Source organism: Penicillium longicatenatum (assembly GCF_028827895.1).
Source record: "Penicillium longicatenatum strain IBT 33135 chromosome Unknown contig_1_segment0_segment0, whole genome shotgun sequence".
NCBI lineage: Eukaryota > Fungi > Ascomycota > Eurotiomycetes > Eurotiales > Aspergillaceae > Penicillium > Penicillium longicatenatum.
This window is the reverse complement of record NW_026643119.1, coordinates 561,795-584,889: the sequence shown is the minus strand read 5'-3', so window position 1 is coordinate 584,889 and position 23,095 is coordinate 561,795. Positions and strand designations below refer to the sequence as shown.

General features: G+C 49.1%; 6 protein-coding genes across 6 annotated transcripts; 4 read left to right on the top strand and 2 right to left on the bottom strand.

The window, feature by feature from the left end:
- Positions 1–4,288: 4,288 nt before the first annotated feature.
- Positions 4,289–5,948, top strand: N7484_001007 (uncharacterized protein; the record flags this gene model as incomplete). The annotated part of the gene is made up of 3 exons (XM_057111427.1): positions 4,289–4,348; positions 4,446–5,087; positions 5,160–5,948. 3 exons carry the CDS (start codon positions 4,289–4,291, stop codon positions 5,946–5,948), a joined length of 1,491 nt encoding a protein of 496 aa, XP_056976164.1.
- Positions 5,949–6,586: 638 nt separating this feature from the next.
- Positions 6,587–7,396, top strand: N7484_001006 (uncharacterized protein; the record flags this gene model as incomplete). The annotated part of the gene is made up of 3 exons (XM_057111426.1): positions 6,587–6,709; positions 6,835–7,027; positions 7,236–7,396. The coding sequence occupies 3 exons, from the start codon at positions 6,587–6,589 to the stop codon at positions 7,394–7,396; spliced, it is 477 nt and encodes a 158-aa protein (XP_056976163.1).
- A 132-nt stretch (positions 7,397–7,528) lies between these two features.
- Positions 7,529–9,482, bottom strand: N7484_001005 (putative Rab geranylgeranyl transferase escort protein; the record flags this gene model as incomplete). The annotated part of the gene is made up of 4 exons (XM_057111425.1): positions 7,529–7,863; positions 8,056–9,102; positions 9,165–9,283; positions 9,337–9,482. The coding sequence occupies 4 exons, from the start codon at positions 9,480–9,482 to the stop codon at positions 7,529–7,531; spliced, it is 1,647 nt and encodes a 548-aa protein (XP_056976162.1).
- A 1,818-nt stretch (positions 9,483–11,300) lies between these two features.
- On the top strand, positions 11,301–13,044 carry N7484_001004 (FAD-binding dehydrogenase; the record flags this gene model as incomplete). The annotated part of the gene is made up of 2 exons (XM_057111424.1): positions 11,301–11,705; positions 11,758–13,044. The coding sequence occupies 2 exons, from the start codon at positions 11,301–11,303 to the stop codon at positions 13,042–13,044; spliced, it is 1,692 nt and encodes a 563-aa protein (XP_056976161.1).
- Positions 13,045–13,350: 306 nt separating this feature from the next.
- N7484_001003 (uncharacterized protein) lies at positions 13,351–16,176 on the bottom strand (the record flags this gene model as incomplete). Its single annotated transcript, XM_057111423.1, has 15 exons — positions 13,351–13,791; positions 13,851–13,914; positions 13,970–14,004; positions 14,056–14,131; positions 14,183–14,211; positions 14,274–14,288; positions 14,359–14,377; positions 14,433–14,517; positions 14,575–14,623; positions 14,677–14,706; positions 14,753–14,795; positions 14,858–14,945; positions 15,021–15,301; positions 15,356–16,030; positions 16,088–16,176. 15 exons carry the CDS (start codon positions 16,174–16,176, stop codon positions 13,351–13,353), a joined length of 2,019 nt encoding a protein of 672 aa, XP_056976160.1.
- A 535-nt stretch (positions 16,177–16,711) lies between these two features.
- Positions 16,712–21,650, top strand: N7484_001002 (ubiquitin-binding serine/threonine protein kinase VPS15; the record flags this gene model as incomplete). The annotated part of the gene is made up of 3 exons (XM_057111422.1): positions 16,712–16,925; positions 16,981–17,101; positions 17,162–21,650. 3 exons carry the CDS (start codon positions 16,712–16,714, stop codon positions 21,648–21,650), a joined length of 4,824 nt encoding a protein of 1,607 aa, XP_056976159.1.
- Positions 21,651–23,095: the final 1,445 nt, after the last annotated feature.

The following is a 23,095-nucleotide window of genomic DNA, read 5'->3' as shown; positions in this document are numbered from 1 at the left end:
GAAATGCGAAACCAACGCGGCTGGACAACGAGTCCAGGGCGAGATCAAAGTCGATGGAGAAGGGGATGAGAGGAAGATTGGGGGGAAAAAAAGGGGAGAGAGCGAAGAGGTAAAGTAGGTTTAGAGGATCGGGGGAGAGCGAGAGAATGCGCGTTTTGGTATTACCGGTAATCTTTCCCACTTTTTTGGGATTGCGCTTTTGGGATTTTCCGGGTTTTATTTATATACTCAGGGCCTCAGGGCTGTTTGCGGGCATTTTATTAATTGACCACGATTGATTCCTTTGATTTTGGGTCTCATCATTGGTTCTAGTTGGATAGATTAGAATGATGCATTTTTATGTAGCAATTTCTCTGATCAGAATGGGTTTATCTCGATCCTATTCATGATCCCTTCCAAAACCGAGATCATCTGGATAGCTTGACTCATGACATCTTGCCTTCCCCTAGTGAATGATTTGTATTATGATTCTGTTCCTTGTGTTTTTCTTCCCCCTACTCATCGTCGATCCTAACGGGAAATGGAATGCTGGGTTGTTCGGGATCATCCCATCTGCTCCATCCACTGTATCAAAAAACGCGATGATCGGCAAATGACTGATGTGAGTGCCTGGTTTTTGCTTCGGTCTATTCCGCTGTTTTTGGACCGCAAGGACAATACAAGCCGTGGTGGACTCCTATATCTGGGTGATAAGAGCACCATGGATGATCGCTTTCGTCCCTTCAGATCCGAATGCGGGTACATCTCCCATCAGATCATCTGCAACGGTCGTCAAACCCGTCGGAACACCGTCCGGAAGGTTTACAGATCCATAGGGCGTCAGGATCAAAGTGTAGGATGTAGAGACATCGTATGAATTCATGTACGACCCTGAACAATAACCGGACCACATGCCCTATACGTGTAGTTACTTTGTCGTAAATACATTCATCTACATGCGTATATCTTTTTTTCTACAATCACTGTGCTGTATAGCACTGAGTTATGATAGAGACTTCTTATACGAGGTAGACTTTGGCTTCCGAAGTATTCCTATATCCCATCATCATGATGCCGCGAGCAATACATACAGTAATGGATCGAGTATAGATACGTCACCGGGATACGCTTGGACCATTCGATTCACAGCAAAGAGACCTATGTAGGTACATTTCGTTTCAATCCAATGTTTATGCATGTAACAAAAAGAAATACAGTGTGAATTACCACGCCAATTACACGTTCCTCCACAGGAAATGATCTGAAGGTCGATCGCCCTGGCGTCCAGCCGCTCTGGCCAGTCAGCGAGCAGCGGAGGGGCGCAGGTGGCCAGCCGCCCCACCGACGCGTGTCCTCGGTCGCCGTTAATCTTGGCTACCGAATCCCTGGGGGCAACAACCTTTGCTGTTCCAATGACAATACACTTGCGCTGATGGCACATCTCATATCCCGGGAACTTTGAAACATGGCCTCAAAAACTTGTAGTCCTATTGATTGTTCTGATCTTTGGCCCCAAGGCTTCTTTTTCATGTGGACTTTTAGACCCTGAAAGCTTATCTACCATTGGTTTTTGGTCATTGTGGCGATGCTCTCTCAGCCGTGGTCTCCTCTCAGGTCAAGTGGCAAGTGGGCCAGGATCGACAGTTGAACCATTCAGACTTTCACCCTGGGCTCAGGCCTGTGGTACTGTAGAATCTTCTGATCAATTTGCCCTTGAGACAGTTGCGTCACGTTTTCCCTCCCTCCGTTGTATATATATTAGCCTGTGAAGATGTGTGTTTCACCCATAAGCCCGTGGGGAACTCGCAGGGCTGGGACCGAATAAGACTTTTAGCTGGAATTACCTAATTTCGGTGGACCAGTTACAAGTGTATAATGTTCTTATTTTTCATCATTAGCGAGACCGTATCTTTAAGCTTAACCCGTTGAGGTCTTTCTCGGAGCCACCGTAGGCAACCATGAAAGTGCCGACCTTGGGGGGAATTTTTACCGATCAGAAAAGCCATAAATATGATCCATTTGTCCATCTCCACAATAACAAGATTATCTGACTCCCTACAGTATAATTTTCTTTTCGTGACGAAACCCTGCAGTATATGGCATATGCAAGTTTCATGAGGTTTAAGCTCGACCACAGCCGTCTTGGCGATGCTGTCATTGAACGGGGAAAATTAAAATTAAACCCAAGCCACCCAGCTAGGGACGGAAATGCAAGCGGAGCCGTAATTTTACAGACCCTGAAAGAAAAGATAGGAACCCAGCGTGTCAGGTCCATGAGTGGATCCGCCCCTGATCGTCAGTGCCGGTGTGGTCCTGAGAGCGTAGCACTTTTTCCAAGGTTTCTCTGGCAAGAGGAGGCCAAGAACGTTCTGAGCGGAAAGGGTGGACACCCCCTATTTAAACGAGGATATGAAGGTTCCCGGTTAATTGAAATTAAATTTTCATAGAGCCAGTAGAAGGGCTCAATGGCGAAATGATGCAATCTATCGCCATTCCATTTCCGGATCGCGAAGGGTCCCAACCCAAACTACCCGAACGGACCCCTGTTATCGGGCTCTAACTGTCCTTGGTAATTCGTCCATCCCATGGCGCAGGTCCGCGCGTAAACTTCTCGTTATTATTGCCGGCCATATGGTTGGCTCTGGGATCTCAATTTATTTGATTGTTCATGGGCGGGCCAAGATTATTATTTCATGCAACGCCTGGACCATTTCCTAGAATTTCCCGCTTTACACATTAACTACGGCACGGAAAGGGAAAGACTCGTATACAATCATCATAGTTATCAAAGACCCTGCATATCGATCGCGGGCCGCCAATGCCCTGCACAGAGTGTGATTGGAGTGGAGCTAGTTGCAACCCTACTCTACGATCGGGGATGAAGCGTAATGTATACTGTAGTCAATGAGAAGATGATCTCTACCTTTCTCCTCTGGGTTTCATGCGTTGCACGAAGATCAAGTGATACATATATTCAATAATCGATATCTGGCGCGCTTATGTATGACAGGGCTCCGACGGGGATCGCCTTGTCTATTTCTTGGCCTCTGCAAGGGTATCTTGGAGATAGATTTGAGATTACAGTACGGAGTACAGGGCTCAGCCTCGCTCGGATTTAAATCAAGATCAACATTGAACATAAATTCCATACCCATAGGATATTTACAAGGTCTCTAGGCGCTTGAATATCGTCATGTCTTCGATACAAGAAGAAACCCCGGGACATTTCGCCGTGATATAGATCACCTGCGTAGTACTTGTCCAACCTCCCAGAGAGGAAACCTATCAACGAATTCATAGTGCACATAGACTTCCCGATCTGCATTCAATTACGACGCGATGTTTAACATTGGAAAAAACGACCACTCGGATGATTAGGAAGTCCCGAGGTCTACAAGTTCGAATGTTGGTTTCCTGCCGTTAGGTTTCATGGTCGGATCCCTACAGATATGACGATCACCCAAAAATGCGCCTAGTCACCTGGAATCATTGTAATCATTATGCGTGTGACATGTGGGGGTCCCTTTGACTTGGGTTTGGAGTTATTGAATAAGGTTCTGTCTGCATTGGCTCAAACAATACGCACTGTATAATTTTGAGCGTTTCGGATTATGGTGGGGTTCATTCGGACTGGTAGAATCCTCCGAAGAGCGTCCCAGGTAGATATATATGTGTAAGCGGAATTCACATAGATGTCTCATAGCTACAGTAGCCCGGCAGTATTGAACACGCGTCTTGACAGATGGGGAAGTATTTCCCTCCAATGAGCCTTATTTGGTACCCATCGTGGAGCACTTGTATAGCCATGTATGTTCGAGAACAACTTCGACGTCAAGCCAACTGCCCCACTTCACGGGCCATGACGGTTTTAAAGTCATTGAAACACCGTTTGATAATCCCATACTAGCTAGGGAGCATAAAGACCACCAATGGTTGACAAGATCGACCCGTAGAGTATATATGTCGGCCTTTTAACGGAGTTTTCCCCTATCTACGGATCAACCCGTGATCCAACCAAGCCTCGCTAAAAAAAGTGGCATATTTCCCAGCACATGGATTCACAACTCCTGCGGCTTTCAGCCACTAAAATGTGCCATCTTCAAGCTCGGACCGGAGCTCCTTGAGCTTTGCCGAGGACCACGGCTTACTCCACACTTCACCTCCATGGACTAGACTAAATGGGTCGGTGTTTATGCGTGCATTCTTGGCGTGCGGGCAACATACAACATCTAAATTCTCCGCCGTCCCAGCGTGTACCTGATGTGCTCGCGAAAGAAATACCGGTGATTCATTTTTCAAGTTCTTCACTATGGGTTTCTCCACCACAGCCGAGTTCGACCAGGCAAGACCCATCGGGTGGCTTATTCGCGTATGTCAATGCTAACCTTCTGGAACAGGCCTTTCAAACTGTGCAAGACACATTTGTCGCGGGTGTCACCAAGAATAAAGAATGGAGACGTCAACAGTTGAAGCGCACATGGTGGATGATTGAAGAGAACAAGGATCGCATCGCAGCAGCGCTTTACAATGACCTCCACAGACACCGTCAGGAGTCCATATTTGCTGACTGCGCTGGCGCTCAGAAGGATATTCTCCGCACCCTCAAGAGTCTGGACGAGTGGATGAAGGATGATACGCCGACTAGATGGGATGTCATCAACTTCATGGGCGGCACAACCGTCCGCAAGGAGCCTAAGGGCGTGGTTCTTATCATCGGTGCCTGGAACTTTCCAGTCCTGCTAGTCCTGCAGCCCATGATTGCTGCCATCGCCGCTGGCTGTGCCATGATCCTTAAGCCATCAGATATGGCGCCTGCATGTCAAGATCTAATGATGGAGCTTATCCCGCAATACTTGGATTCTGATGCTATTCGGTGTGTCTCTGCCGGTCCGCAAGAGATGCAGCATATCCTCGAGCGCCGCTTTGACCATATTTTCTATACTGGTTCCGGTAACATCGCAAAGATCGTTTATACCGCGGCTGCAAAGCATCTTACACCCGTCACGCTGGAGCTCGGTGGCCAGGGTCCAGCTATTGTCACCCCGACAGCCAACATCGACCTTTCGGCCAAGCATATAGCAGCCACTAAGTTCTCGAACGCTGGCCAGGTAAGACTACCCGACACACCTCACTTTAATATCTCGAATGTTCCAGGCATAGAACTAATCTTATCATAAAAGATCTGCCTCAATGTGAACCACGTCCTTGTGAATGCACAAGTCCACGACGCTCTAGTCAAGGCTTTAATCAACCACTTCAACATCTTCATGGGCGGCGAAGATAACCGCCCAGACTACTACACCCACATAATCAACGAGCGCAACTTCGACAGACTAGACAGCCTCCTAAACTCAACATCAGGCAATATAGTCTACGGTGGCCAACGCGACCGCTCAACCCGATTCTTCGCTCCAACCATCGTCACAGGCGTGAAACCCGGCGACAGCCTCCTATCCGAAGAACTCTTCGGTCCCATCCTCCCCATAATCGAAGCAGATCTGGACACCGCCCTCGCATTCACCAGAGAAACAGGCCAACCATTGAGCGCGTATGCATTCACCCAAAGCCCAGCTGAGAAAGACCGCCTTCTCAACGAGATCCAGTCTGGAGGCGTCACATTCAATGACTGCATGCTCCATGCCGGCGCCCAGGGCGCGCCTTTCGGCGGAACAGGATCGTCGGGCTTCGGCTATTACCATGGCATTCATGGATTCCGCGAGTTCTCTTACCTGCGTACGGTTACAAATGCCCTCCCGGCTTGGATGGAGCCGTTGATGGATGCGAGGTATCCGCCTTATTCGCTTAAGAAGCTTAAAGCTTTTGCGCCTGATGTTACGCCTCCATTCGATCGTGATGGGAAGGATATTTCCCAGAGGAGCTTGACGAAGTGGGCCATCGGCTTTGGAGTGTTGGCGTTTTCGGCTGTGAAATTAGGCGTGCACGAGAGTATCTTGGACCTGACTTCGTAATGGCTGTAGGTGCTGCTGCATGAGTGAGTGGGCAATTCATTTATGAGAATGAGTGGTAATTGGGTCCCGCGAGGTTGGCTGAGAGCCTGGGACAGACGACTCAGCTGAATGCCGATCGTCCTGTTCATTAGATGCCAGTGGATCAGAACAAGATCTCGATAGAAGAGTGGGTTCCTTTTTCGGACCGACTCTGATGATTCGTTTCCATTTTTCTTTTACGGTGGAATTCCTGGCCATCGCCTTTTTGCACCTATTCCCTGCTCTACACATACCTTAGACATGAATATAGCTTTCATCAACTAATCATCTACGTCCAATTTCGACGGCTTGTCTACAGCCGATTGATCTACATGTACCCATCGCAGCTCTAGATACTAACGCCACGCTAATCGTAAGGCGCCCAACTGATGCTCACATCGCCATGAAGACCCCCCCCCCCGGCTCGGCTAATTCAGTACCCTAAGGCTTCGAAATACGACTTTTCCACTTTTTTGAAACAGAAATAGAAAAGCAGAGGTTGTGTAATTAGAGAGCACATTCCTTAAAATAGCAATACGCCGCTCTTCATATTATCTACCATTTTCACTCATCACTTTACTTGATTCCTTCCCGCCTAACCAGTCCCCTAATCAGTGGCTATGTCGGACCATACAAGCCCACCGAACAGCTACGAGCTCTACCATGGCCAAGCTCAAGGCCAAGGCTATTACCCATCCCACCAGGAGAGTACCATGCCAGAGCAGAAGTACTACAATTCGGCTGTAAGTGTACCAACGAACAAGACTTACGTTTTTCTATATTCATAGCTCAAAATAATATCATAGTCACAGCCACATAACCAGCCAGAGTTTGCTAGTGCAGCTCCAGACTACCCACCTCCATATAGAGGTCAAACACCCCAGGACTAAATCCGGGCTCTGAATACCTTCCCCGAGTATCCAACCAAGATAATGGATACGTACCCTACCATGCAGAGCAGCACCTATGCAGCGGCGAGAATGCATCATACTATGCGGGCATACCACAGGACCAAGTGAATGGAGTTGGCACTGTTCCTGGTGTCGGTCCAGAGGGTGATGGTGAGAGGGGGCCTTGGGTCAACACTTATTGGAGGTGCGGCTGGGGGGTATGCGGGTCATAAGATGCAGGGTGGGTTTCTTGGGACTGCTGGTGGGGCAGTTCTAGGTGCTGCTGGGATGAATATGGTTAGCCATGAGATGTGAGTGATTATGAATGTTTAGGCTTGGTTTTGATGCTGTTAGAATTTCGATATAGCAAGGATCATAGGAGGCATGAGGAGAGGAGGTATGCTGAGCAGTTTGGGCAAGGGCCTGCAGAAGGGTACGGGCATTTGCATCACAGGCATGGGCGTGGACGTGGTAGAGGACGAGGCCTTGTGCGCGGACGGGGGCGTGGTCGTGGATATTAAGGATATTTCGAGGTCTTGATCCATCGACGAAGGAAAGGTGGATTGAATGAAAAATTTGAATTAAAGCCATTAGGACTCAAAAAACCATTGGTATCATGAAGCTATAGTTTCTGTACAGACTATTGGCACAAAGTGTTCAAGTCGTGCTATGCTACATATCATCGGCGCCCTCGCGATCGTCAAAGATCATAAAATCATCAGGGTCTTCATCTCCCGCAACCTTCAACCATGCCTGCTTGATCATGTCGATATTTTCGTCCTCAAAAGCCAAATCCAGGCTCGGGGGCGGGAAGCTATAGACATGAGGCGAGTGGGTTTGGATGGTAGGGGATGTGCCATCATTGCTGAGGCGACCTTGTTGGTTGTATCGCATGGACCAAAGCACAACGGCTTGGGGTCCCTCAGCCTGAACGAGTCGGTCCACGGCGCGCTCTAAGAGAGTTTGACCTTCTTGACCTGTCATAGAAGTACTACCATAGATGATGCCTGTTGATGCTAATTAGCCTCATGAACGAATCAAAAGTTGGGTGAAACCACAATGAAGTAGTTTTGCTCTTTATCAGTTATTGATAGATTAACGTTTTCATCAATGCAATTACAGGCAATGTAGATAAGTTAAGGTAGTCATCATAAGAGCGAGAGGAGGATGGGAAGCTAGGCTGAGAAGGAAAGACTTACTCTGCTGACGTGGACAGTCGCCGGTGTCACTCGAGTGGACCTGGAGATAGACTGGCGGCGACTGTGGACTGCCCAATGTCTCCCCTGGGAACATCAGGATAGCACTGGCGGGCACGGGAGCCCCTTCCACTGTGGCAGGGAAGAGTGTTGTGAAATCTGAGGCGACCACGGTAATTGACCGTGTGAATTTAGCACAAGACTGTGACTGCTCCTGGGTGGGATAAAGATCCCATACAGTACCGATCACAGACTTGGTCCGAACCGACTCACCGTTGGAGAGCTGCAACTCTACAGGATACTCCTCGCCCGACTCATTATCAGTGAGTGATTTAATCCCCGTATCAAGAGCATAAACACCTCCACCCACAGCAGAGGCTCGACAGGCGACCTGGAGAATCTCTGACCCTCCGCCATATTTGGATATAACTCCTCCGAATCCTGGTCCTAGAGCACCGATAGATGCAAGGTGTCTCTTGATCCGAGGAACAGCATAGCTGGCCGATGTGTTCTCAAGGGTTTGCTGGGACAGCGACAATGAGAGCAAAGGGCTTTGAAGATCCTGCGGAACACCAAACTTAGATGAAAGGTAGTCACCGAAAGGCGCCGACAGGTCCTCTTCAGCCTCCTCGGAGTCTTCATCTGCAGGCTTGCTGATGTGTCGCAAAAAGCGCATCAGGGTTCTCTTGGACTTCATACTGATACGAGTATCAGCGAAGATGTCCTCGCGGTTGCCGGGCACACGATGAAAATTTCTTGTGGCCCCGAGTTCGCTATCCTCGGCACTGAGTTGTTCGGAGTGAATCCACCAGCTTCCTACGGCCATGAACTCCAGCTGGCGGTAGACCTTGGAAGATATTAGGACTGAGATTAGTTGGGAGCGGGTGTAGAGGAAATGCGGGGAAAGAGAAAGTGTGTAGGCGCGACTTGCAGCCAGCTTGGGACGAGCACCCGAGCTCGATGGACAATCGCCGCCCTCAGAGCTGGGCTGAGAGGGATCTAGAGGGTAAGTGACAACCTTGGCATCTTCAAATGGAGATTGGCCAGGATCTACCGGTTCAACAGAAATCAGCAACATGCCGGAATGTAGAATACACTCGGCGGCAACCCACGTTGGTTGACACTGTTCACCCACTCCTGAGCCTCATCCAGACTAAAGGCTGCCTCGGACGCTCCATAGTATGGGTTCTGATCCAAGTGGAGAACTTTCTTTCCAGACCGAGAGAGGGACCTAGAAGAAAACGCGTCAGTGGGGGGATTCTGCGCTCGACCAATGATACTCACAAGGCCAGGAGAGATTGAGCCAGCCCTGTTCCTGCAATGACCACGTCCCACGAGGTCTCTGCTAAGGTGTCCATAGTGTCAATAATCAGACTCGAGGTCCGCGATGTAGCAGGTAAGCAGATTACAGGTGCGGGCTCAATGCTCATATGATTGAGTGTTGGTGAATGTCCTCTAGGATATGTTTCGAAATTCCATGGGCTTGCAAGTGAAAGCGCGTTCAGCCCATGGAGCTCGCAGGACTGGAGAGAAGAGAAAAGGAAAAAAATGTTCCGCGAAGTCCTGTCCGTTTTGTGCGGGAAGGCGGTCAGATGTGTGGGGCTCGACAGCTTGCCAGCGCCAACATTATTTTGCGCGAAACTTCGTATATTGAAGACTCATTGTCTAGACCAGATAAACCGGCATCTGGCCTCACAGTCTCTGGCTAGTGTTCTGCGCCAGCCAGGGAATCAACGGAACCGCATCTTGAAGAATCATTTTGCCTCTCAGCTTTTTGCTCATATCATACCCCTTGAGGTCCTCCAAGGAAGCTGGATGGAGAGTTATGGCAACGTATGGCAAATCACTCTATATGCTGAATTAGAACATTGATGCAATGTTAAAGCGGAAACATCTACCCCGTATAGAAAGTGGCTATGCAGAATCATCTTCAACGCCATATCCAACACATGTAGAGAGCTTGACAGTGCGAGGTCAAAATAGAAGCTTCGAAAATCATCCATCACTTCCTGGTACTTAACTCCAATGCGATGCTCCGTTACCAAGCTCGGTGTCTTGCGCATTAGAGTGGCTACCCGAGTAATTCATTACGGTAAAGCTCCTACTGCATGCGAGAGGATAACTTTGCAATCCGCATACTCTGCTTTTATGCCAGATAAAATCATGTCCATCACAGATTGGGTGGTCTCGGCGGATAATATACTGCAGGCTGCGGTAGCTTGGGATTAAACATGGTCGTGTTTACTAGTCAAGCTGGGTGGGCGAAGACAAAATACTTGTGGCGGTTCAGCTCAGCCCAGATGGGCTCGAGTGGTGAATGTCCTAGATATGTATGATTATCAAAAGAGTAGCCCCGTTCAGCATGTAATATATCTAGGCTTGTATGCAATCTCAGCAAGAACAGCTTCTATGTAGAGAATATCGGGGAAATCATCAAAATACCTCGGTCAGGTAGAAGATTTTGGTAAGTATATATCCGTGTATGTCAAATTGAAATTGTCAATCTGATCTAAATTTCTCCCATCAAACCCAACACGATGATGAACGGTGGACGGAACCCATGCATGCTCTGCCTTATCCTGTACGGAATACGAGATGTCCAGGTGGCGCGTACGAATTTGGTGAATCACGAAATACGATGCGCGCAACACGGTCAGAGAGATTCATTGTTGATTGTGATTCTTGATACAAAACTGGTCAACCCGATGCAACCACTTCTCACGCATTCGATGTGTCAGTGCATCTGATCGGACAAAACGCATCCATCCGGACTAAATCCCAAATTGTACGAATGTCTCGTCATTAGGTGGCCGTTCGAACTTACATTTAGCTCGCTACGCTAGAGAAACCGAAGCGCCTATCATTCCCCGAATGAACCTTCCAAGGGATAAAGTGGGCTAGGAAGGTGCCTAGACAGGGATCATTGATTAGGTTAGTACCCTTCATGCAGGTGTAGCTGATGGTTCTTGCCCCAATTCCACGAATGAGCTGGGCGCGCATACCCCACTCTGTCATCGAGCCATTTCTCCAAAAAGCCGCGGTACGAGATGAACTGCGTGTTTCATTTGAATTGCCTTTGATAAAAATAGCCCCCAAGTGACGTGGTCCCGCTATTCGGAGTTCCACGATCAGCCATTTGAGTAACTTACTCTCCTCCGCTCCCCGTCAACCAAATTATCCAATTCCAGACGAATCGGTCCTGAGACCAACATATCCAATTTCCCTTCATATGACCCAGGTGCATAATAATGACAAGTGAAAGTCCTGTCATTATCGTCGGTGGCGGGCTGGCCGGTCTTGTGGCTGCGTTCGAGCTCTCCAAACGTCAAGTCCACAGCGTTATCGTCGACCAAGAGAACGAAGCAAACCTTGGAGGGCAGGCGTTTTGGTCTCTTGGAGGCCTCTTTATGGTCAACTCCGCCGAACAGCGTCGGGTGGGCATCAAGGACAGCCGTGAACTCGCGCTGCAGGATTGGTTGGGTACCGCACGCTTTGACCGCGATTGCGACTACTGGCCGAAGAAATGGGCCGAGGCATTCGTCGATTTCACGTCAGGAGAGCTTGAGACTTATGTCAAATCACTCGGCTTGAGTATTGTCAGCGTCGGCTGGGCCGAAAGAGGCAGCGGAGATGCTGGGGGCCATGGAAACTCGGTGAGTTCGGCCCCCATTATACCTAAACCACGCCACTGATAACAGGACACAGGTACCTAGATTCCATTTATCATGGGGCACCGGACCTGCAGTGGTCGATATATTTGAGAAGCCTGTCAGAGCAGCTGCGAAGAAAGGGCTTGTGGACTTTAAATTCCGCCACCAGGTTGACTCTATAGTGGTGGATGAGCACGGTGCGGCTATCGGCGTGCGGGGCCAGGTTCTTGAGCCGTCGGATACCATTCGCGGAGTTGCAAGCAGTCGGACGAGCATCGATAAATTTGAGATATGTGGAAGCAAAGTGCTCATATCCAGTGGAGGTATTGGTGCCAATATTGAACTAGTCAAGAAGAACTGGCCCGTTGATCGAATCGGCGCAATCCCATCCAACTTCGTCGTTGGTGTCCCTGCCCATGTGGACGGACGTATGATCGAAATTGCCCAGGTGGCAGGCGCCAATGTAATAAATAGCGATCGCATGTGGCATTACACTGAGGGCCTTATGAACTGGGATACAATCTGGCCAAATCACGGAATTCGAATCATTCCTGGTCCATCTTCACTCTGGCTGGATGCTACGGGTCACCGATTGCCCCCAATGCTCTACCCTGGAACCGATACACTTGCTACCCTAAAGCATATCTGCCAAAGTGGCCATGACTACACATGGTTTATCCTTAACAAGACGATAATAAGCAAAGAGTTTGCCCTTTCAGGCTCCGAACAAAACCCGGACATTACCGGGATGAGCTATCTTCAAACTCTGAAACGCCTTCTGGGCTGGTCTCCCACCGCACCTGTTCAAGCATTCATGGACAAAGGAGCCGACTTCGTGGTTGAGAAGAATCTTCCTGAACTGGTTGCTGGGATGAACAAACTAGCGAAAGAACGAGGCGGACCCGAACTTGACGTTGAACACATTGAGAAAGAGATCCATCTTCGCGATAGCCAATGCGACAATCCATTCAGCAAAGATGCCCAGATAATGCTCATCCAAAATGCACGCAACTACTGGCCTGAGCGATGGTCTCGGGTGGTCAAGCTCCACAAGCTCACAGATCCTAGCCATGGCCCCCTGATCGCAGTCCGGTTGAACCTCTTGACTCGAAAGACCCTTGGTGGACTGGAATCAAATCTCAACGGAAACGTCCTTCGTCCAGATGGAACAATCTTCCCAGGGTTGTATGCTGCGGGCGAAGTCGCAGGATTTGGAGGAGGTGGAGTCCACGGTTACAGTGCTCTGGAAGGTACTTTCCTTGGGGGCTGCATCTTTTCCGGACGAGTGGCTGGTATCAAAATGGCTGAGGCAATTTTGGGGGGCTCAAATGAGTCCTCGTAGGCGTTTACGAGTATATGAAGGGCAGCAGTGAATGATCGCAAACTGATATACCAATTAGTCGAGTATCTTAATTCATAGTATGGTTGTCTTTATTCTTAGGACATAGGAAACAAACGAGATTTAACAGCCCGCCTTTTCAATAACGTTGTAGCACGAAAGTAACAGGATTCATCTATTGTTTTCTTAAGACTGAGCCGTGGAGGGTGATTGTTTACTTGATGAATGTTGTCTCGATGAATAGTTTTTCCGAAAGTATGTAGATCGTGACAAAATCTAGACCATGATTGGAAAAAAAGAGGAATAAATCTAGTTGTCTCGTTGCTGCGCCGCAAGCGTCATACTCACACGCTCAACCTGTACCCGAAGTCGTTCCACAGCGTCCACCACATCCGCGAGCTGTGTCTGTCCAGGTCGCGCTAGGTTAGATTCACTTGCACCCTGCGAGTCAACATTCAGTCGCTCATGACCAAGCCTTAGACGGTTGACTTCGACCACGGAAGGATGTAATGGGGCCTGAAATCTGGATACACTAGGCTCGCTCGTAGCGGTACTAGGTGGTCGCCCTCCTAATGGTCTCGAGGACCGGGAGGATGATTTGCCTGAACTTTGACGAATTGACTCATAAAACCAGATCATCGTGACAAACGGAAGATGCGTTGCTCGAAGTAAGACGATGCGTACTCGGCGGACTGTCCCCGCGGATAGAAATAGTCGTAAAGGGCGGATGCATAGCAGTGGAATTAGGTTCTATCTATGTTAGTTTTGTGATTTTCTAGATCAGACCGTAGCTCAAGATAGCGACGAACCAGTGGTGGCAGGAAATATGTCAGGCGTCGGGAATTGCTACTTTCTAGGACGTAGATAGATAGCCTGGGATATTTAGCAAAACAGAAAATGGGTCTGCCTGTGGATTTGATACACTCACTGGAAGAGATACTCCTCGCGGGCATGAGCCATTACCTGGAAAAATGATTAGCTGTTGTGTTGATATAGAAGTCCTGATAAACCTACTCCCTCTAGACTCATACCCATCAAACTGATAAGGCATGCAAGGAGCAAAAAGTTACTCAAGGGGACGAAAATCAACCTATACTTGATGTCAGTCACCGTAACCAAATACTAATCAAAAAGAGCTCACATCAAGCCATAGCCGAAGATCGGCGAAATCTAAAATTTGTCATGTTAGTAAACCAAAGCTGAATACTTAACTTGAGTACTAGGGAGCTAACCTTTAGTGCGTTATCCTATAGTCCAGACGATTCATCGTCAGCAAATACAGGATACTGTCATAGATCATGAAATTTAACAACTCACAAATCCAAGCGTCCCAGACCTAGTTCAAAGTTAGCTACAATAAGCGATGTTTAAGAAGGTCCTCGCAGACTCACCCAAAGAACACTTTTAACAGCAAGAACGACATCTCGCCGACGAAAAATCGATCACGAGCAAGAAGCGAAAAGGTCGTGAGAAATGCTTTTTTACCCCTTCCAGTCAGTCATGTTCATAGACGTATAATCGAGTCACCCATACCCGTGTAAATGACAAGCACCACAGGTAAAAACCTCAAAAATGCTTTCGTCTAGGATGAATCAGCGTCAGGCGTCTGAGCGACGATTCATGTTGAAATATTACCATCTCTTTCATCACAGGGATCTGTTCGTTCTACAGTCAGAAAATTACTCGTAGCTGCGGGGCACGTTTGACCTACCAAACTTCCGAAATATGCATTCAAGCTCACAAGCGAGCATATTCTGCAAATTCGTGGCGTCAGAGCTGGAAATCTCTGAAATCAATGAAATACCGATAATCATACCTTGGGACAAGAAACAGTGCCTCTAAGGAGAGAATATCGAATGACAAGTTGAGAATGTAGTCATCCTTTTTAAACAGGCCGATGCCTCCTGTGACGTGTTCATCAGCCCACGAAAATCAAGTAGTGTCTCTCTGTGTGTAAAATGTGGGAGTGTGGGTCTTACTAGTGATAATAAATGCAAATCCGACTCCTATGATGGCGAGGTTCCACAAACTCCAGAAGTCCATTTGATAGAAAAGCACTCCGGCATCGACAATGCCACTAAGCTCATCGTAGGCAAAAGCGACAATCCAAATGTCCATCAAAATTTCAAAGCGACCAATTGATGTTGGCGACCTTTCCACGAGTACTGTATAGTACAAAAACAACAGGGAAAGAAAGAAAACTGCCTCAAACATCTTTCGATATACAGGGACTCGCATGCGCGAGTATGGATCTGAAGTCCTGAATTAGACCTGTTAGATAATTTATGCCGATGACGGAAGAACTGGTTCTCACCTCGAATTGAATATTTGGGGCTTCTTGGTCGAATGGACGGTGAGCGAGTCCCAGAAAACAATCTCTCCATTCCAGATGTCGTTCACCATTCGCTGAACCACGCGCTGACTGAGGAACTTTTTGGCTTGGGCAACAGCCGCAATCTCCAGTGCATTTAGCCCAAAGAATTGGAAGTACCGCGAGTTATCCTCGCTCTCGTGGTCGGAGCCATATAGCTCCGAGTAATCCTGATTCTTTTGAGCCGCTGCGCTCCTTTTACCAAAACCAAGAAGATTGAGAGGGGTTGGCGAGCGGAACAGAAGCGGCGTTGCTTCTGTTTCGGGGGCAAGTTCAAACCCAGGATCACCCCTTTCAACCTCGGTGAGGTTTGTTGAGTTGCGACGGGGAATCGGAAGCTCCTCCAATAGGAAATCAATGGCCTCGATCTGGTTTAGATGACATAGGAATTGCCATGCAACAAACTCGCAGGCTACCCCTCGACTCTCATTCAATCCCCAGTCGTCGTCCTCGGCACTTGAAAATTCCCACTTGAGGATCATCAGGGCTACAATAATGAAGGGATTGTGACTGTCCTCGGCCAAGGCGTGCACAAGTTCACGAAGACGGTGGCCTCGAGATTCATGGCTCATGGCCTCAAAGGAGAATGCAATTTCACCAACTGCATTGGTGATAAATCTACGTGGTAGTTAGTACTGCCTCGAAATTATGGAACAAAAGCAAATCTGCGCTTACTGAGAGAGTTTTGGAATTATGGAAAAAAGCGATTCATCGGTTTCGATGACGGGGATCCCATAATCATCCATAGTTATTGAAGAATCCATGCTGGATGCCGAGAGCTCAATATGGAGATCGGAATGCCAGCAACGTATTTTGGCTGTGGGCGGGACCATGTCAGATTGAATCTAAAGGAAAACGCCATGGAGCACAAGAACGCACCAAATTGAGCCTTAAAATGAATGGGAATTACCTTCAAATTTCGAGCGCCTTCACGCTGCCGAAATATTTGTTATCAAGGGTCAATTCCCCTTGGATGTTGTTTACTCCTGGCTCGTCGTGTCCTGGAAACCAGGTTGAACTACCTACAACCACGCATCACGAGGGCTCGAGCAAATGAAAAATAAAAATGACTCAGATCACAACAGCCGACCAGACTCGGGAATATCTAAAGATTGAAATAATTGTGGTTGAAATGACGGCTTTCAGCTCTAACAGTGTGCTGGCAGTGCCTCACCGCCTTCCTATCACCATCACGTGGGGCGGTGTCAAGTGACCTCACTCGCGTTATCGCGTGCTTTCTATTTCCCCATTCTCCAACTTCAAAAGAAGGAAAGAGAGAGATGAAATACATGATACACCATGGGACAAGGCTACTCCCTCACAACCCTGTCTGCAGGGTCAGCAGGGATAGATGTCCCCGAGCTCTCGGATCTGGTGTATGAGAAGTCAATGGGTGGGGGCAGATTCATGAAGAGCATCCGTGCTAGGCAACAAAACGGCCTGGTCTTTGTGAAGGTGATCATGAAGCCTTATCCGACGATGAAGCTAGAGTCTTATGTCAAGGCAATCATTCGTACGCATGCACTGCTTGATAAGGTGTTGGACCCGAGCTGATCTTGTTTATACAGGGGAACGTAAGCTCTTATCTGATGTGCCTAACGCATTGAGCTATGAAAGAATTCTGGAAACCAGCACCAGTGGATATCTAGTCCGTCAGTACATTCATAGCTCCCTGTATGATCGAATGAGGTATGTCTAATCAGTTTTGGTACATTTGATGTAGAGGTACCCATATTGACTTTTATATAGCACCCGTCCATTCCTCGAGGACATCGAGAAGAAATGGATTGCCTTTCAGCTCTTGGGCGCTCTACGGGACTGTCACTCCATGGATGTTTTCCATGGCGACATCAAAACGGAAAACATTCTAGTCACGTCATGGAACTGGTTATACCTGTCTGATTTCTCTTCTTCGTTCAAGCCTACTTTCCTGCCCGAGGATAACCCGGCAGACTTTTCGTTTTACTTCGACATTTCAGGAAGACGAACCTGTTACCTCGCGCCAGAAAGATTCTTGGTCGCTGGCGAAGAGCCGGGCAATCGTCACGTCAATTGGGCTATGGATATCTTCAGTGCTGGCTGCGTCATTGCTGAGCTTTTTCTCGAGTCGCCAATTTTTACCCTCAGTCAAATCTACAAATATCGAAAAGGCGAATATAGTCCAGAGCACGGCCCGCTCACGAAAATCGAGGATCCTGAAATTCGTGAACTAATTTTGCATATGATTCAACTGGAACCCGAGTCTCGGTATTCTGCAGACGAGTACCTGAATTTCTGGAAGAACAAAGCCTTCCCGGAGTATTTTTACAGTTTTCTCCATCAATACATGTCACTCATGACGGATCCATCTTCTGGCAGAACGAAGGTGGATGCGGAGTCTGCCAACAGAGGCGAGACCGACGATAGGATAGAGCGAGTCTGTCTAGACTTTGACAAGATCTCTTACTTCCTTGGTTCTTCATCCCGAGGGCCTCAAGATATACCTAGCCTCGGCGGTTCACGACTCACGGGTGACATACTTCCTGTAAAGCTTGATCTGCCGGAGGGTGGGAACAATCAAACAACTGGGACACAGCCGGATGAGGGTGTCTTGATTTTTCTGACACTTGTTGCTTCAAATCTTCGGACTACATCTAAAGCTTCAGCTCGCATTAAAGCTTGTGATATTCTTCTAGCATTTGCAGAAAGATTGTCTGACGAGGCCAAGCTCGACCGTGTCCTGCCATACATTATGATTCTCTTGGCCGACCGAACAGACACTGTGAAGGTTGCGGCCATCCGCACTTTAACACAATTATTGGAGATGGTGCAGGTAGTATCTCCAGTAAACGCATATCTCTTCCCCGAGTACATTTTCCCGCGGCTTCAGCATTTCGTCATCTCTCACAAGAGCAATCCGAGTGCTATGGTTCGTGCTGCATATGCCTCGTGCATCGCATCCTTGGCGCAGTCATCATTAAGATTCCTGGACATGATCCAGGCGCTGCGCTCTGATACTCGTTTAACCGCTCTGATTCCTGTCGGCTTCGAACCGCGATGGACTGAAGATGCTACATACCATAACCTTTATGATGTGGCTCGAATTGATCTTCTGGAGTATTTTGAGGCTCACACAAAGGCGCTCTTGACCGATACCGATGCCACGGTCCGTCGAGCATTCTTGGGATCTGTGTCCAGACTTTGCGTCTTCTTTGGTAATTTAAAAGCAAATGAGGTAATCCTCAGTCATCTCAACACCTACCTCAACGACCGGGACTGGATTCTAAAATGCGCCTTTTTTGAGGCTGTCGTTGGTGTGGCTGCATACGTGGGAAGCACCAGTTTAGAGCAGTACATTCTGCCGCTGATGATCCAATCCATGACTGAGCCTGAGGAATTTGTGGTGGAAAAGGTAATTCGATGCCTAGCAGCTATGGCCGACCTAGGGTTATTCCAGCGATCAACAACATGGGATTTGCTCCATATTACCCTTGGATTCTTAGTTCACCCGAACATCTGGATCAGAGAGGCTGCGGTGAACCTGGTCGTAAAATCAACCAAGTTCCTGGCCGTGGCTGACATATACTCCATTCTGACTCCCCTCATTCGTCCTTTCCTTAAGGTCAAGATCGTTGGCTTTTCCGAGCTTGAAATACTCGATGCTCTTAAGCGCCCAATGTTGAGGAGCGTGTACGAGATGGCATTTCTCTGGGCCTCAAAATCGGATAAAGGGGTCTTCTGGAAATCAGCGAGCCGTGATGGTGCATTCAGTCTTTCCGAGCCTGGAGCACACGGATTCCGAGCTGGGCGTTCCTTTTCTTTAAGTGCACATTCGAAGAACGATGAAGATGAACAGTGGCTTGCCAGGCTGCGAAATCTTGGAATGACCCCGGAGGATGATTTCAAGCTCATTGCACTCAAGGATTATATTTGGAGGGTCTCACTAAGGCAAGTAAGGGACATCGATTCCCATTCCACGCCGCCGTGGAACGATATAATTAGCCTAGCTCACCATGGTCTCACACCTCAAACGGTTTTCTTTGATAAGAACCTCAACGACAAGCCACAAAGTACGTCCCGGGATCGAACTGAAAGTCCAAGGCCTGAAGAATCGAGGCCGCGAACTATCGCTGATGCGCTGCTCGATGCCTCCACGACTATTGAGCGGGCACCTCATTCCGGGCACAAGCATAATCGATCACGGAGCCAGCTCCATAAGGGGATAGACATCCGCCCGAGTCGACAGGGAGACATGGCAGTGGGCTCCTCTCCATCTTCTCCTGCGGCTTCATCCCCTGCTGGTGGTCCTGGAACTCGACCGTCGCCTTCGCCAAATTTAGATATGCCTACTCCTGCTCGCCGACTGAGTTCTGGGCAAGAGAGCACCTCAACAACGCCCACAAATGCGGACAACATGTCGCTTAGAAGCGAGAGAGTTCAAAAGAAATCTAGCGCAATAAATCTTCTCGGGCGCAATGAGACCGCAAAGGCATATGCGGAAACAAGCACAAATTCTGCCAATGCGTTTGGAAAGGTGGATGCCCCCGTTCAAAGAGGCGGAACTCCCCAGCCATCAGGTCTCCACCAGGCCATTGAACGCATGCCAGTCCAGGCAGCAGCACGGCGGTATCGTGCCAATCACTCATATGAAGGCGATGACCCGACCGTTTTGCGACTACTGGACAATGTTTTTGCTGACAACTACCCAACTGATTTGTTCGACCTGGGTCCATACGTCAAAGAATTGGATCTACGACAACCAATCCGCAAAGCCAACTCGCACGATCCTAATAAGATATGGCGGCCCGAGGGGAACTTGGTGGCGACCTTTGGCGAGCACAGCGGGCCCGTGAATCGCATTGCGGTGCCACCGGATCATTCTTTCTTTGTCACTGCGTCCGATGACAGCACGGTCAAAATCTGGGATACGACGCGCTTGGAAAGAAACTTGACACCTCGCTCCCGCCAGACCCATCGCCATGCGCCCGGAGCACGGGTCCAGGCTTTGACTTTCGTTGAAAATACGTACACCTTCGTGAGCGGCGCGACAGATGGTAGTATCCATGCTGTTCGGGTCGACTATCATAGAGCCAACGAGACCGTACGCTACGGGAAGCTTCAACTGGTTCGCGAATACCAATTACCTGTCATGGAGAATGGATCCCCCGAGTATGCTGTCTGGATGGAACACTTCCGGGACGAAGGCCATTCAACTCTTCTCGTTGCCACCAACGCCTGCCGCATTCTCGCGTTAGACATGAAGACCATGCTACCGGTTTACACCCTGGAGAATCCCGTGCATCACGGAACTCCAACCACCTTTTGCTGTGATCGTCGACACACTTGGCTTCTTGTCGGCACGACGCATGGTATCTTGGATCTGTGGGACCTTCGGTTCCGAGTGCGACTCAAGGCGTGGGGTCTTCCCGGCTGGGGATCAGTCCAGCGAATCCAACTACACCCTACAAAACCACGTGAGCGCTGGGTTTGCGTATCTAGCAGCGGCAGCCACGGCAATGAAATTACAGTATGGGATATTGAGCGATTTAGGTGCCGCGAGGTCTACCAGGCGACGCCACTGGACACGCACGAGAACAATTCCAATGGAACGCATCGTGTCTCCCGTCCCACCAACACCCGTGGCCACCGAATCCTGGCGAAAGACTTTGAAGCATGGCCCGTAGATGAAGACCGACCGGAGGGTATGCTCAGTCGCTTTGCTACCGCCAGCCCTGCGGCGACGGGCATGCCACCAAGCACCGGAGAAAACGGCTCTGGGTCACCACCCAACCACCCCTCCGGAGATCGACTTGGGACGTGGGCATTTACAGTGGGTCTCAATGCCCCTGATGACGACAAAGCGTCTAGTAGCCGGTGCGGGTTCATCGTGTCTGCGGGGTGCGACCGAAAAATCCGGTTCTGGGATCTTGCCCGCCCGGAGCTGTCGATGATTGTTAGTGGGATGGATGCCGTGTCGGAGGGTACTAACGCTGGCAAGCCGCGTTACGAACTATCTCAGCCTGGACCGAACCTTGTGGTGACAACCGAGCACCTGCCCAATGCACCTGGCAGCGGACAGACCGCGGGAGGGTCGCGGAAGGCAAGCTCACGGCCTCCCCGCAGCACAGTGATTAGTCTCCAGCAGCAGATGCTTCTTAAGAGTCATTTGGATATCATCCAAGACGTTGCTGTGTTGCGACAACCGTATGGCATGATTGTCAGTGTTGACCGGGCGGGCATGATCTACATCTTCCGATGAGAATGAGAATACCATGTACAGTACGGAGTATTAGAGGGGCCTTGCATGAAATGTTCCAATGTTTTCTGGCTGGATTTGCAATGCGGTAGCAATAGATACCCTAAATATTCAATTCAATTCTGCTAGCAACAACGCTCACTGCCTGCACCTACCCAACCTCCAAGTTTGATCCCAGTCCCGATCTGTGTGAAGTGCCTTCATAGTCCCTCGACCATTGATGTACATCTCTACTAAATCGGGTCCCCCACACAGCAAACCTTTCACACAGACCCAACCGAAATTCTAAGCTGACAGTACACTAATCCTGTTGTACGGAATAAAAATCTTATCTACAGTACACTGCAGTACTCCGTAGCACTCGCCAGATCGGATCGAGCATGTGCACTATTCTCCACAGATACCTGACAGCAGCGTCCCCGGTACCTCCGTCGCGACGGGTCTCCCGCCACTCCCGAGGTAGCGGTTACGTACCCTGCAGGTACACTGGGGGGAGCTGGAATGTGGGCCGCGCCCACGCAGACGAAACACCGGTGGATGATCGGCAGAAGCTACGACCAGAATGAGTCTAGGCTCTATGGCCCAGTGTCCACGGGTGAGTGTTTTTGCCTTCTGGCTTTCTGACGCAGGCAATGGCCGTTTTACCGTACATTTCCACTTGGCTACCGCAGAGGCGTTTCTTAATTGAATCTAGCAGTCTCTTTCCTGCATAACATACAGTAGTAACCTTGGGATTTACGAGAGAGTGGATTACGAATTTCTCCGGCCCCAGAATCCCGAAAGAATGGTTGAGATCCATGATCCCTATGAGTGACTCGGTATAATCTCTTTTCTTTGTTCTCGATTGATGGATTTCTTTCCATTGGTTACTATCTGCATTTCTCCGATTCAAGATCACCTTACAGTAGAGCTATGTGCCGTGTACCAAGGTCTCCACGCGAATGACAGACGCCAATTCAGACAAGGTTGCCCACCAACACGGATTGAGGCGATTGGCCCGATGGGATCTCCATACGAACTTCCTGAGTCGGCTCGGTAGATTTTGACAAGATGACAAGTTGTGGAGTCCATCGAAAAAAAATTAAATTAGAGCGGAGAACCACTCCAGCTGAGCCATGCGGGTTTCTGTTCCCCTTTGTCTCACAGTCGGAGCTTTCTGATATCAGTCTTGCACGTAAGTCAAGGGGGGTGTATGCCGTGCAGTATGTACGGCATGTACGGCATGTACGCAGAACTGGGTAAAGAAAGGCCTCATCTTTCAGGGGCTGGGTACGATTGAATGAACACGAATCGCTGGGTGTCGTGGGTCCAAGTTCTGGGGCCAGGGGAACGCACCACTCACAGCGCTTGTCGCCGTGAGACGGGTACGCGGGACGCAACCAACTGCAGGGCCCTTGGAAAGCTTTGCGGCCCCAAGGCTCCAGGAACCGTGGTTTTGTTTGTCGTTT